Source organism: Rosa rugosa, chromosome 4, assembly GCF_958449725.1.
Source record: "Rosa rugosa chromosome 4, drRosRugo1.1, whole genome shotgun sequence".
In the NCBI taxonomy this organism is placed as follows: domain Eukaryota; kingdom Viridiplantae; phylum Streptophyta; class Magnoliopsida; order Rosales; family Rosaceae; genus Rosa; species Rosa rugosa.
In genome coordinates this window covers 45636643-45650601 of record NC_084823.1, presented here as the reverse complement: position 1 = coordinate 45650601, position 13959 = coordinate 45636643, and the positions used below count along the sequence as shown (strand labels likewise).

General features: G+C 37.7%; 2 protein-coding genes across 2 annotated transcripts; one reads left to right on the top strand and one right to left on the bottom strand.

Moving 5' to 3' along the window:
• The first annotated feature begins 1995 nt into the window (after positions 1 to 1995).
• Positions 1996 to 4991, top strand: LOC133743749 (1-aminocyclopropane-1-carboxylate synthase-like). Its single transcript, XM_062171780.1, has 4 exons — positions 1996 to 2519; positions 2605 to 2736; positions 2891 to 3051; positions 3693 to 4991. Exons 1-4 carry the CDS (start codon positions 2349 to 2351, stop codon positions 4699 to 4701), a joined length of 1473 nt encoding a protein of 490 aa, XP_062027764.1. The 5' UTR covers positions 1996 to 2348; the 3' UTR covers positions 4702 to 4991.
• A 6118-nt stretch (positions 4992 to 11109) lies between these two features.
• Positions 11110 to 12460, bottom strand: LOC133743751 (heavy metal-associated isoprenylated plant protein 39-like). The gene is made up of 3 exons (XM_062171781.1): positions 12264 to 12460; positions 11985 to 12060; positions 11110 to 11694 (listed from the first exon to the last, which is right to left on the bottom strand). Exons 1-3 carry the CDS (start codon positions 12267 to 12269, stop codon positions 11366 to 11368), a joined length of 411 nt encoding a protein of 136 aa, XP_062027765.1. The 5' UTR covers positions 12270 to 12460; the 3' UTR covers positions 11110 to 11365.
• Between the last annotated feature and the right edge of the window lie 1499 nt (positions 12461 to 13959).

The window sequence follows — 13959 nt, the reverse complement described above, 5'->3', positions numbered from 1 at the left end:
TGATCAAACACGCCCTTACCAACTGAACCAACCCTTGATCGCTGCACATATAATTAATTAATTATATAAAAGGTTCCAATTGTTTAAAACACTGACCCAATTTTTTAATGCAAACTCAACTGATAATGAAATTATGAAAGTGATCGACCTTGATAATATAATGAAAAATGAAAGTCAAAGCCACCCTCATTTTCCTCTCTCACTAATCACTATCAAAAACTTTGTTCTTAGGAGTAATTAACTCTCTCAAAATTATCAACCGAGTAAAAATAGTTAATTTTCTACACGAAAATTTTCTTGACACTTAGAAAAAGAATTGATAAATACTCTTAATAATTTTTCAGGTAGTTTAATAATTGTTTTTTATTCAAAAAAAAAAAAAGATTAATACTCTTAATACACATGAACTAACCTTGTCATGTTTTTTTTTTCTTTTTCTTTTAGTCAAATGTGAAAAAAAGGATTCGAACTTAAAACATATAAGAAAATTAGTTTCTCGATCTTTGATTTCTTTTGAAGACGAAGTAATTTTTGAAAAGAAATATCTAGTCTCTACTCCCTACTAGGAGTACTATTTGTTTCAAAGGTTGTTCGTAGTTGGAGGAAATTCACCGACACCGTCTCCACTCCAAGTCTACGCGGGTTGCAGCAACCAACCGCCATAAATGGCGGAGAGAATTGCAGTCAAAGGCTGTTGTTCTCCCCATTATCAGACCAAACAGCCTGTACAATGGAGATCTGGTGCAACTGCAATTCAATTCTCAGGAGCATTCAATATAATGGGACCAAAAGTTGAAAATTCTAGATGAACATCGAGTAAACTGATCGAGAGCTCTGTTATTGAATAATAGGTGTTTTTTCTGAGTGATCTACGGAAAGCGAGGCCATTGGAGGTCGTATGGTTTCTTCTACAAGAGTCAACTGTAACTGATCGTGTAGCACAACACCTTGAATATGACATGGGTGTTTTCTCTGTGTATTCTATGGTTACTTCCACAGCAGCCAGCTTTAATCAAGCAAGACTGATTTTAGCATTTCTCATTGTCATAGATGCTGGTTTTAAAATATAAGACGCAGATGAGACCATGCTGTAAGTACTAAGTATTTTCATAATTCTACAAGGCGGTCATCATGTCATGCCACCCTAAATTCTATCAGAGTGAGAAATTTGTCATTATAAAGATGCTTATGAAATGGATTATAGAGAAGTGTGAATTAGTAATTTCTAACCCATCAAATGGTTCGTTGGGGCATTTCATTGACCCCCTTTTGGCTCCACGGCCTCCACCACAGATACAAAGTCCTACTGGTTTGGTGAGACTAATCACCCAATATAGTGATCGTTCACATTTTATATTGAGATATGAAGTAATAGTTGAAATCAAGTTTAATAGAACTGTGTTTTTAGTTTGAAAATCCTCATGTCCGTCCTTTTCAGTATAAACATACAATTTTGAAAGTATAGTAGTCTATTCTAAGCTTAATATGCATTGATGACTCAAAATCGTAACTTTAACATGTCAGTGATTATCTAACATGGTATCAGAAACTTGTTGGTGTACTATATATGAGATATTTGGTTCAAATCCATTGAACACTCAGTATCAGAAACTTGTTGGTGTACTATATGAGATCTTTGGTTCAAATCCATTATTCCGCATTTTTCATCCCCCATGCCATTAGAGAATTCTCCGTGTAATGTGTGTTACCGTGTAGGCATGTACATAACTCGTTTTGGTACAAACTTCACAGGGATGGTTTGACTGAATAGAGACCTATTCAGTGAACACTGGACTAGATATTGATGATGGCCGACAGTTAAGGAAGTGACAATGAAACAGCTTTCCCCAACTGGCTTAGAATATAAGCCCATCTATTTAGTTTAACATTGATTGAATTTTTTTTATATAAAGAGGATCAAAGAATTTCACTCCTACCCCATAGTGACTCGAACCTAAGAACTGGATCCTAGGTAGTGGGTGATCTAACCACTGACACCACATCGTCAACATTGATTGAAACTCAAACACAAATCAACTTCCACCTAGATTTTCAAAATTACAGAAGCATTCGTTGCAGCTTCATGGAAACTCCCCAGAAATACAAGAACAAAAAGTCCGACGCTTATTTAATTTGCATAGCCATCTGAGACCAACCTCATCCATAAGACCATAACGTCTATAAATACCATTCAGGAAGTTGTATTCTTCATTCAACTGCAAAACAATTTCGTGCATTTTACAAGTTCCCAAAGGACCTGACCTTTTAGCTAGCTCTCTTTTCTCCTTTTTGGTAGATTTCTCATTGCACTGAAGGTATCGATCGATCTTTAAGGCATTACAAGAACAATGGGATTCACTTTGAGCAACCAACAGCAACTGTTGTCTAAGATAGCAACCGGCAATGGACATGGCGAAAACACGCCATATTTTGATGGCTGGAAGGCCTTTGATAGTAATCCTTACCATCCCACCACGAACCCTCAAGGGGTTATTCAGATGGGTCTTGCAGAAAATCAAGTACGAGATTTAAAGACAGAAACCTTGTTTTACAAGCACAATTTCATCTCTTGGCTATTTACTAATTGGTTTCTTCTGTATGCAGCTTTCTTTTGATTTGATTCAAGAATGGGTTCTGAAAAACCCAGAAGCCTCCATTTGCACTGCACAAGGAGCAAAAGAATTCAAGGACATAGCCATCTTTCAAGACTATCATGGCCTGCCAGAGTTCAGAAATGTATGTATTGATCAACATCTACAAGATTTTCTTAGCATCACTAATTAACTCATTACACAATCTTACCAAGTTTTTTTTTATTTTTTTTATAAGATCTTACCAAGTTTGTTGTTCAAATATTAACAAAGTTAATTATTGTTGTGAAACTCCACAGGCTGTTGCAAATTTCATGGGAAAAGTGAGAGGAAATCGAGTCACATTCGACCCTGACCGCATTGTTATGAGCGGCGGAGCAACCGGAGCTCACGAGATGATTGCCTTTTGCTTGGCTGATCCCGGAGAGGCATTTCTGGTTCCCGTTCCTTATTATCCTGGGTAAGCTTAATTTTATCTTTCTAAGATTGACTATGATCCAACTAAGACAGGAAAAAATTAGCTAATTTTGGCGAGTTGCCTAATATTATATGAGAAATTAGCAATGAAAGAGACTGTGTTGACCCTTATGTGGTCTTGGACCATCTTGAATTATTGAGGGGGGAATCAAAACGATCTTTGTACAAATTGTCTTGGCTAGACACCATTCAATCTATACCTCACTTTGACAAACATGAAAGATGCCTTGGGAAAATGAGGACCATCCTTCCTTTTAAAAGGACAATTACAACTGTACAATTGGACACTTGTAAACTTCTTATGATAGCTAGGCGCACTGAACACGTCATTAAAATATATTCTTTATGAAGATCCGACAATTAGATTATCTATTTTGATACTTATTTATTGTTATGCGAAATTTAGAATTCTCGACGTAGAATTTCATATTTCTTCATAACGTACGGTTAAAATATTCTCCATGCATGAGTTGCTTACAAGTAGATTATCTATTTTGATACTTATTTATTGTTATGCGAAATTTAGAATTCTTGACGTAGAATTCCATATTTGTTTACAACGTACGGTTAAAATATTCTCCATGCATGAGTTGCTTGCTAAATAACTTTTTTACATCATTGCAGATTCGATAGAGATTTGAGATGGCGAACAGGGGTACAACTTCTTCCAGTTGCTTGTGAAAGCTCCAACAATTTCAAGATCACCAGAGCAGCCTTGGAAGATGCCTATGAGAAAGCCCAAAAGGCCAACATCAGAGTTAAAGGCTTACTCATTACCAACCCCTCAAACCCACTAGGCACAGTCCTAGACAGAGAGACCCTTAAAAGCCTAGTAACTTTCATCAATGAGAAGAATATCCACCTAGTCTGTGATGAGATCTATGCTGCCACTGTGTTCACTCAGCCTAGGTTCATCAGCATTGCTGAAATTCTCGAGGAAGAAGAAGTCGAATGCAACCGGGACCTGGTTCACATTGTCTACAGTCTTTCCAAGGACATGGGGTTCCCTGGCTTTAGGGTTGGGATAGTGTACTCATACAATGATGCAGTAGTGAATTGCGCGAGAAAGATGTCGAGTTTCGGGTTGGTTTCTACACAAACTCAGCATCTAATTGCATCGATGCTATCAGACAATGAGTTTGTGGACAGATTCATTGTAGAAAGTGCCAAGAGGTTGAAAGCAAGGCACACGAGATTCACTGTGGGACTTGAGGAACAAGGTACCACTTGTTTGAAGAGCAATGGTGGCTTGTTTGTGTGGATGGACTTGCACAAGCATTTAAAGGAGCAAACTTTTGAAGCAGAGATGGCATTGTGGAGAACCATAATCCATCAAGTTAAGCTCAATGTGTCACCCGGTGTTTCTTTTCATTGCCCCGAACCGGGTTGGTTCAGGGTTTGTTTTGCCAACATGGACGACCAGACTATGGAAGTTGCTTTGGAACGAATCAGAAACTTTGTGCTTCAAGACAAGGAGGCAGCTGTGGTAGCAATTAAGAAGAAGAAGACCTGCTGGCAAAGTAATAAAAAGCTGAGTCTCAGCTTCAAATCCTTCAATTTTCGAATATTGGATGAGGTCAGCATGTCACCGCAGTCCCCTATTCCACAGTCACCTCTTGTTCGAGCCACTTAGAAAAGTGATGATCATCTCCATTTAGATATGCAGCTAGCAACATTGATGCATGTTTTCTCTTAGTTACTGTATTTCATTATAGGTTAATTGTTAGGTAGGTGGATGGGTATACTCGTAAATTAACACAAGAAAAGAACCAAGAATAGGTATTCCACCTAGAAGCTAGTCAATACATGCAATTGTTTTCTCACCTGCAGATTGCAGGTTTTTCTTTTTTCACTTTCAGTGAAAAAAGTTTGTCTTGGTTTGTAATAATTTTCCATCAAAGAGCTTTGAGTGCTTTCACTTCATTGTACATTGTTTTACACCAAAATGTGAATATACTAGAGAGTAGAGACTTCTGGAAAAGAACACACATGATGCCAAGAATTTCATTTGCCACATGAGTCGTGATCAATCAAAGTTCTTTGTTGGCTGCTCTACGATCCACCTTTGAAATGGTCAAGACAACTTTATATGATGAACCAAATCGATAGACTTGCTGATTTCTTAATAAAATAAACACTGAAGAACGTTGACTACAAAGGATTGTTCAGTTTCTATCTATCTTAAAAATTAAAACATATGCGACTACAGAAGTTTCCATGAGAAAAATGAAACTGTTGCTTAATTAACAATTTGTTAATTGTCGATCCTGAGCCGGATTTAAATTTTGAGTTTCCATGAGAAGTATGATGCTTGTTCCGTTGTTTCGAGATGCCTTTCCCACAATGTTCGGTGATGTCTAAAGTTTTTTTTTTTTTTTAGAATGGTGATGTCTAAAGTTTAATTTATCTAAAATCATGAAAAATTTGAAGACAATTTTTAGGTTCACGTTCTAGTTGTAGGTTTTTTTTTTCTTTTTAGTTGGAAATATCATCTATTATGTAATTCAGTAAGCAGTACAATAATGACTTTTGGATCCAAATGCTTGAGATTCCAAAATTGTATACCAAATTTTGGATCCAAATGACGTGGCAAATGACACATCATCACTTTTGATTTCATATGTTCAATGTCCTCAAAATAATTATTTTCATTTAAGTAAAAGAATTAACATAAATTACAATTAAAGTCAATACTCATCCACTTCTACTCTTCTAGCCATCTCTTAATTGTATCTCATCGCCACTCTTCTCTTTATCCCTTAGAAATTCATCAACCATCTTATTCTTGCAACGAAGAAAAACAAATCATAATTGTTCTCTGGATGCTTAGTTTCTTTTTATTCTTTTTTGATTTTATTCGTTGTCTAAATTGCTCGTTAACTAATAAATTAAGTAATTAAAGAATTTTTTTCCTAAATGAGAATATAAAATAACGATTTTTTCGTCAAAAAATATTTGCTTAATTTTTTTTTTTTTTTTTTTTGAATCAATCCATCAATGATTGTATTACTCAAGCCACAATGACCATTACATACCCCTCCGCTACCATTCAAGATAGACAAGAGGTTGTGGAGGTAACACACGGTACATAGAAACTAGACCACTCATTAGACACTCAGTGCTCACTTATTAAAGCAAGCCTATTGACTATGATAACTCTAAGACATAGTAATAGGCAAAGTTCAAAACGAGACTAAATTTTCTCCTTGCCCTTTGTGCTAGGGCTAGGAGATTTCTTTGAATACAAGACACTCAAAACTTCTTTAGCCGGGACTTTCTTTGCTTTAGACGGATTCTTGTTTCTAGAGCCTAGAGGCCGACCCTTCTTTTTCTTGCCCCCTGCGTGCCCGATTTTTGCAACCTCAGTTGGCTGTGAAGCGAGAGGCATCAACACTTCTTTTGGGACAAACATACCTCCTGGGGTCTCAATGAGTCCCAATGACTTGGCACTAAACTTGGAAGGAAACTCGGGCATTCTGACCTTTTTTGCAGCAGCATCAGTTTCTCTTTTCTCTTGCAGCTCGTCAAAAAAGCACTTAAGCTTCTTTGGAGAGGTGAAAGGGGATGAAGGTCTGCCTCGTTTCATGGTTTGCTGCTCATTTTCCACCGGCACTAATGCAAGAGTTTTATCCTGCTATTTGACGTGATCCTCATTTTCATCCTCCTGTTGCAGCCCCGAGCGCAACAAGGCATGCTTGAGAACAATAGGCCTGCGACTTTTAGGGGCATCCATGCTTCCAAACAGATTCCTTGCAACCGGAAACATAGGGATATGTGTTCCCTGAAATCTAAACATGCCATTAGTAAAACAAGGGTCCTGGAATCCAGTGAAAGAGCTTACCACATTCAAACGTGGAGGAGCCTCGGTGTTGCGGTCAGCTTTGGGTGGAGTGGCCACAAGGCAGGTCTCATTTTCATGGACAATGAGATTACACTTGCGACATCTTCCAATTAGGTTTTCGAAGAAGAATTCAATTTCTTCTATCACTCCCGGGGCCAGCTTGAGAGTCTTCTTGAGAATGAAGGGCTTGGTGATATCATGCGCCACATGGACGCGAACTTTTCCGGTGGCATTGAACAGTTTCTGATCCATTTCCAGAACACGACCCGCAATGGAGGCGACATTGACAATGGTTTCTTGGACTTCCAGTGCCGGTGGGATATTCATGATCTTCACCCAGAAGAATAGTGTGTTCAGTTTGATTGTCTGAAGGGATGACATCCCATCATAATCATGCAAGATCACCGGGGCTTTAATTTGTTGAAGTACCATGGCCCCCCCTTAAGTACTTTGTTCTTGTCCTTCCTGAGATTGAACGAGAACACAAAACGGTTTTGAGATCGATCTTGGACCTTGAAACTCTTCTCCAGAACCCAGATGCGTCTGAAATGCCTCTGCAAATCGGCTCCACCACAGGGCTTTGCTGTCAGAGGACGTGCTTAAAGGTAGGCTTGAGATCCCCGTCTCACATTGGCCCCTGCCATGCGAGAGAGATCCACCACATCGTTCCCTGCAAGAGCCAGGGATGCAGCGAAACTGGCGGTAACGTCATCGATGCCAGCCATGAGTGAAGGAAGGGAGTCGGGTTGCGGCAGCGTTGCCTTAGGGTTTGTATTTGAGAGCGGCAGCGTTGCCTTAGAGATTGCTTAATTTATTAGTTAACAATAACATCAATACAAACAATTGATATTAGAATTTAGTTAAAAAAAAAAAAAAATTATTGTGTCTTAAATAAAAACCAACAAGATAAGAAGCCCACAAACCCCAAAAGGCTCGGTTTGCATAAACCCTAATTGAAGTCCAATAGGCCCAATTAGTCGGAACCCTAGGATGACCTATAGCAAGCAGACAATTGCCACAACACCCGCCGCTACCGTCGTTTCCGCCGCCACTGCTGCCACCACCATAGGAACCCCAACAGAGCTAGCCCGATCCAAAACCAACCCTAGATCAATCCCACCGTCGCCATCTCTCGCATAAAACACCACAGCGCCGCCGGTGACTTCTTTGCTGCCCCCGCCACCGTCAACTACTCCACCAGTAGCAACCAGATCAGCCCCACTACCAACATCTCAAGGCAAGACCCACAGGATCATTAACCAGATAACAACGCATCAGAGTTTGCCTCGACGGCCATAGCTAAATATGAAGATGAGAATTCGTTATTAACAATCGGAGTAAACCAAAATCACCAAAAACCTAATGACAATGGCCATCCCTTTATGGACTTCAAAGCCCAACACAAAAAAGTGGACTATGTTGATGGCAATGGCCAGCCCACCGTACAGATTCTTAGTCTGTGTAATCCCAAATTTTTCTGAATGATCACAAACACCTATTAGGGAGCTAGACGTGTTTATTTGTAGAGCCTTTTGTTTTCCACCTCTAAGTTTTATATCCACTTTTTTTTAGTGATAACAGGCACAAGATACCGAAATGGGGAAGTTTGAGGAAGAATTTGCTTGTATAAGCAAATACTATATACCTAGCTGTGATCAACAAGTACCAACTCTTTCAATTTTTATGCTTGCTACAATGTCACCATCTGTTTTGTATTAGTTAATAATCGGTCGTTGTCCTTCGTGTTCCATCAAAGGTTTAAAGAACGATGGAGTTGGGATGAGGGTTTGCTTGAACAACCAAAAAGATTAGTTAGATTATTGGTAAACAAAATGTCATATTAGATGACATCATCTTGTACACTTTTAAGTGCATTTGCCATCCATGTAAGTTATATAACAGTTTATGAAATAATTAACAATAAAATGGTTTTTCTATTTCAGTTTCTCTATTTGTGTATATAAAGAAATACTCCATCATAGAAGAATTTTTTTTTTTTTTTTTGACAGAGTAATAGAAATTTCATTTAATTCCAAAGCCAGAACGGCACATACAAATCTCAGTGGTCAAGCAGGTAAGGGAATACGGGTACCATCCACTAGTACAATGATGCTCATTTGAATTTTACGAGCCTATACAACTACAAATCTCAGCGTACACTAAGAAAACTATTTCGAATCTCCCTTCGTCAATGCACTCAACTGGAGTACTCCAGGAGATTTATTAACTTGGTGTAAGAAGAAACCATAGCAATATAGACTAAAGCCCACTAATAAAGCAAGCCTAAGATGGGCCAAAACCCACTACTTTCCCCGAACAAACTAGGGAGTTATTGGAAATTAAAAAAAACCTTAAAAAACCCTAAAGCCCACAAGAAAATCCTAACCCAAGGTCCAGTAGTACTAGAATGATCCAAGCCCAAAACATCATCACGCCCTCACATCAGGAGATGGCACCGCCGCCACCGCGCCGTGACCCGTACCGCCACGTCCCATGCTGCCTCAGCCTCTGCAACTCGTACCGCCATGGCACGTCGGCGAGGCCAGAGGCCAGCGAAGACGTTCGGGTGCCACCGGACAGGGCTGATCTGCACGTACACAGCCGCCGCCGGCCTTAAGAGTTTTTTTAGAAGAAAATTTATTTAAAAGGTATGTAATGGAAGATATATTTAGGACGGCAAACATAAAGAACCTAACTCTAGAGAGTGAAGTCAAACAAAACAAAACAAAAATGAGCAAAATCGATAAAATATTTATTTAGAGAGTCCCAATATATGAAGAGTGTGCATTTTCAATTTCTCGAATGGTTTTTGGTTTAGTTCAAGTTTGTTTTTTTTCTTTCATGACATGTTAAATTGACTAGCTAGCCGTAGATTTTGATTTGCTATGAGTTTTTGAGCTAAGTACGCATATAGAACACTTTTGTATTGTCATTAATACGTATTCGGAAGGATAACCATACTTTGATATGCCATCTTCCTATCAATGTTCCTATCAATAGTTGGGCAAGACATTGGAGTAGCTTGAAACTCCAGGGGGATTATTGTTGTTTGTTTCTGATGATACTTGACAGAAACCTATCAATATATAGGTACAATTAACTTTGAAGTTCCAAAGGCCAAGTGTTCTATTATTAGATGAAATGCACCTAACTTGCTTGTTGTTTTTTATTTTTGGGTGTGAGGATCCGCCTAACTTAAACAATCAACTCTGAAAGAAATCGGTACAAGATTAGCACTAAAAAGATCAACAACCAATTTTATTCCTAACATATCTGTTAATTTAACTCTATAAAATCTAAATGTAAAGTTTTATCTCAAAATGTTCTATTGTTCATACAACTTAAAAAGATTTTCTCTTGGTTTAAAGTAACCATTTCTTCTACAATTCTAAAACACGATGCATGTGTACAAGCAAAATTATTACAAAAATCAACACAAGAATCAGAAACCAACACAAAAAATGATGATATTTCTCTGAAAGTCTGTCTTCTCACTTCATCTAAAGCCAAATTTTGTTTCCTGAATCTTGATTAACAATTGGGTCAAAGATTGCTTGCCACTTATGCTGACAGCTTCTTACTTCTGTAGATATATATAATTTGTCCAACTGATGATGATATTTCTCATCAGAAAAACCATCCCTTTCAAGTTAATGGCTAACTTACAAGAGCTATGTTGACATTTCAAACTGCAAATTTTGAACCCCTAAAGATGGAAAACTGTGAATCACTAGGGTAAATTTAGAAACTACTCCAGGTCCATCACCAAGGTGATGTCAAGAACCACCAACATTGCTATCACATGAAAACATTAAAAAATTAAAAGGGAAATGAAGATTGACATGGTTAATTTAAATTGATGTGGAGCACATGTAATTGTATTTCTAAATAGTGAATCTGATTTTCTTAACGTGGAAAGTTTGAAAATGTGATGTACATTTGTAGCTTTTGCAATGAGTACTCAACATAAATTTTGGTCTATCCTAGAAGTCAAATTTCTTGATCTAAAAATTTTCAATATTTAAGTTCCACATAAAAAGAAGTCCTTCTCAAGAATAAAAAAATAATCATTTCCCACCTTTTATTTAAATGACTCAGATGATGAATAGTCAAAAATACTCTAAATATTGTCATCCACAAGCTATCATACTAAATAAGCTATTATTATTGGCTTGCAAGAAGTTGAGAGATCAAAACAACTCGAAACAAAACATAAATTTGATGAAGATTAGGTATATGGAGTTGTCAACAACATTATTCTGAAAAAAGAGGGATCATGTTGATTAGCTTAATCAACATCAACACCATTAACAGCAAAACTGCAACTCAGATAAATCTCAAACACTTATTTAAGCTAATTGTAGTTGTACTGTACAGACCACCACCATATATAATCTGTCTTGCTTTATAAGCTGCTCCCAAATCCTCATTAACTGGTCCTAAATGACACAATTAATTAAGAAATAACACAAGCATTTGGGTTCTCTTCTGCGCTCTGCACATAATAGTACCTCGTCATCTGCGGATTATAGTTTTGATAGGCTCGCACAAGCTCAGCAATTTGCTGATTCGGGTCCTTCTTCTTGTCATCATCTTTCTTGCCATCATCTTTCTTAGCTCCTCCATCTTTCTTATCATCCTTCTTCTCTTCTTTCGCCGGCCCAACTGTCAAAATCTCAGTGTGCCAGTTACCTTTCCGCAACTTGTTCACCACATCAACCGGATCAATATTGCCAGTCACAGTTAACTTCCTCTCTTTCATGTCCATAGCAATGGAATCAATGCCTGCAAAAATCAAAGAACAGAGGAGAAACAGAGACATTAAGTATATGCAAACCCATGTAAAATGAATACTATAGCAAAATATTGTTCCGAAAGTAGATAAATTTGAGTAGGATTCATATTCATGAGATGAAGTCAATGATCTAAGCAATAAAGTCAAAGCATATTGAACAGAGGAAAATCAGAGGCTATATGTATTACAAAGTTTTGATGTCGAAAAGTGAAAAGTAGAACACAGGTTTAGATCCGTAAACCAAATTCAATTGATCTGCATAAGCATAACTAGATCATACCAGAAAGGCCAGACACTGCTTTCAACGCCTTCTGCTTCTCCTTGTCATCGTGCAAATCAAGTTTCAGTACCACCTTCTGCAACAAATCAAAGACAAAAAAATTTGTCACTTAAAAGTTATCAGAGAGAAAGCACAAGAGGGCCAGTTTGTAACAGCAAGAACATTGAGAAAATAATAAAACCAAGGTCTATGAAACGATCAGATAAAAAAAAAAAAGGTTTGGACTAACAAAATTAAGAAATGAAACTTAAGCATCAAGATTGGTTAAGGAAACTGCACCTTCATTTCTGTCTGGTCCGAAGCTCTGACGAAGACTAGCTAGTAAAATATTAGGGAGAACGACCGGTTATAAACAAAGAGAAAAGCAGAGGGTTTTTACGGGGAAGAAGCGGGGAAGAAGCGGGGAAGAAGAAGAAGAAGAAGAAGAAATGAAGACTTTTGTTTGGAGGACTAAGCCTTCGTGGAAGACGGAGTGACCTATGTGCCAAAGAGGGTTTAATATATAGAGCCAATCAGCCAAACAAGAAAAGGTCAAGCGCAAAAAGTTAAGAATCTGAGATTGAAATCCAGGGCCTTTTAACTTGCTTGGCAAGGCAAAAATCAGGGTTGGATGTGAGATATAAGCTTTGATTGGACAGAGTCGTCGTCAATACTCTGTGTGCCTGAAATGGTTGTACATTTGGACCTACTTGCTGTGTCGCAGGGACATTTAGGTTTTTGAAAGGCAGAGCCATTGGAGAGGTCACCACGTCCGGAAAAGTCGAGGAATGAGACTCTTCTTCATCGGCTTTGGGCCTTTCGCTTTTGTAATTATTGTTGTTTGAAAATAAGACTTCTCTAGTTATTATTGCTATTGATATCATGAGCAACATGTGCTAACATTACAAGAATAGATTAGTGGCGCGAATTTGTTAATTTTGACAAATTGTCACATAGTTCGTTCAAATGATAAAATAACATTGTTCAAATGACTTTTACATCGTACTTAATTATTTATTTTTACACGATTAGCCTATCTATTTTTTCTGCTTCCCTCTTTCTAACTACCCGAAGAATAGGTGTCCAATTGCACGAGTAAGAGTAGTTAGGGTTTCCCATGAGCTCGATCGATCACATCACTGTGGTTGGGGGAGCATGTCTATTAGGAAGGGTGTTCTTCGAATTTCCAGGGTAATACCTAATCATTCATTTAATTGTGAGCCTCATTATTTTGTTTTGTTGGGGTTTTTCCATGAGATGTCTTTCTCGTTTGCTTAAAATGTAACATAGTAGTCACAGTAAGTCCACAACAATCAATGGTTCACAGCCCCTCACATACGTGTCCTAAACCATTGCTTATAATCTCTTCAAAGAAGAAAAGAGACATGTGTTAAGACTCTAGGCCATGATTGATCCGTAGGGAGATAAACCATTTCAAGCAAATTCAAGAACCAAATTCTTCGACAGTGAGATCATGAAAGTGAAAAGTCAGCATAAGAATTTCTCTGGGAATTCGAAAACCACGAAAATGAAAAAACCAGGGAAGAACTAGTCTCTGGTTGATACTAACAACAACTCTTTTATATGTTTCAGGCTTCAAAGGAAACTTCCACTTGATTATGTCCCTATCATATTACTTAAATTTTGCCAACCCAAAATAATAATGAATTTTATTGAGTCTGCAATTAGGATTTTGATGGCTACGGTCATCTACTCCACATTTTATTGTATATTTCTTCACTAATTTATATATGTTTTTTGGGTCCTAATCAAACCAGTTAAAACCAGAACGCCATCAACGTTTCTACATCTATCATAAGCAAAGCAGTGAGGTCATCTGCTAACCCAGTTTTATTATTTAAGAGAAGATCAAATTAATCATAAAGACGAGTATGATAATCATTATATTCAATCATTTCCAGATAGTTTTTAGTTTTTAGTTGTATATATCCTCAAGCTCTGCAAATGATCCTATTTCTGAAAACGAATGCACAAG

Bases quoted from the DNA above. Each gene is read 5' to 3' on its own strand.
- LOC133743751 (XM_062171781.1), bottom strand. The intron at 11,695-11,984 runs GTATGATCTAGT...TGATTTTTGCAG, and splicing joins AGCAGTGTCTGGCCTTTCTG to GCATTGATTCCATTGCTATG.
- LOC133743749 (XM_062171780.1), top strand. From the start codon at position 2,349: ATGGGATTCACTTTGAGCAACCAACAGCAACTGTTGTCTAAGATAGCA. The intron at 2,520-2,604 runs GTACGAGATTTA...TTCTGTATGCAG, and splicing joins TGGGTCTTGCAGAAAATCAA to CTTTCTTTTGATTTGATTCA. The intron at 3,052-3,692 runs GTAAGCTTAATT...ACATCATTGCAG, and splicing joins CCCGTTCCTTATTATCCTGG to ATTCGATAGAGATTTGAGAT.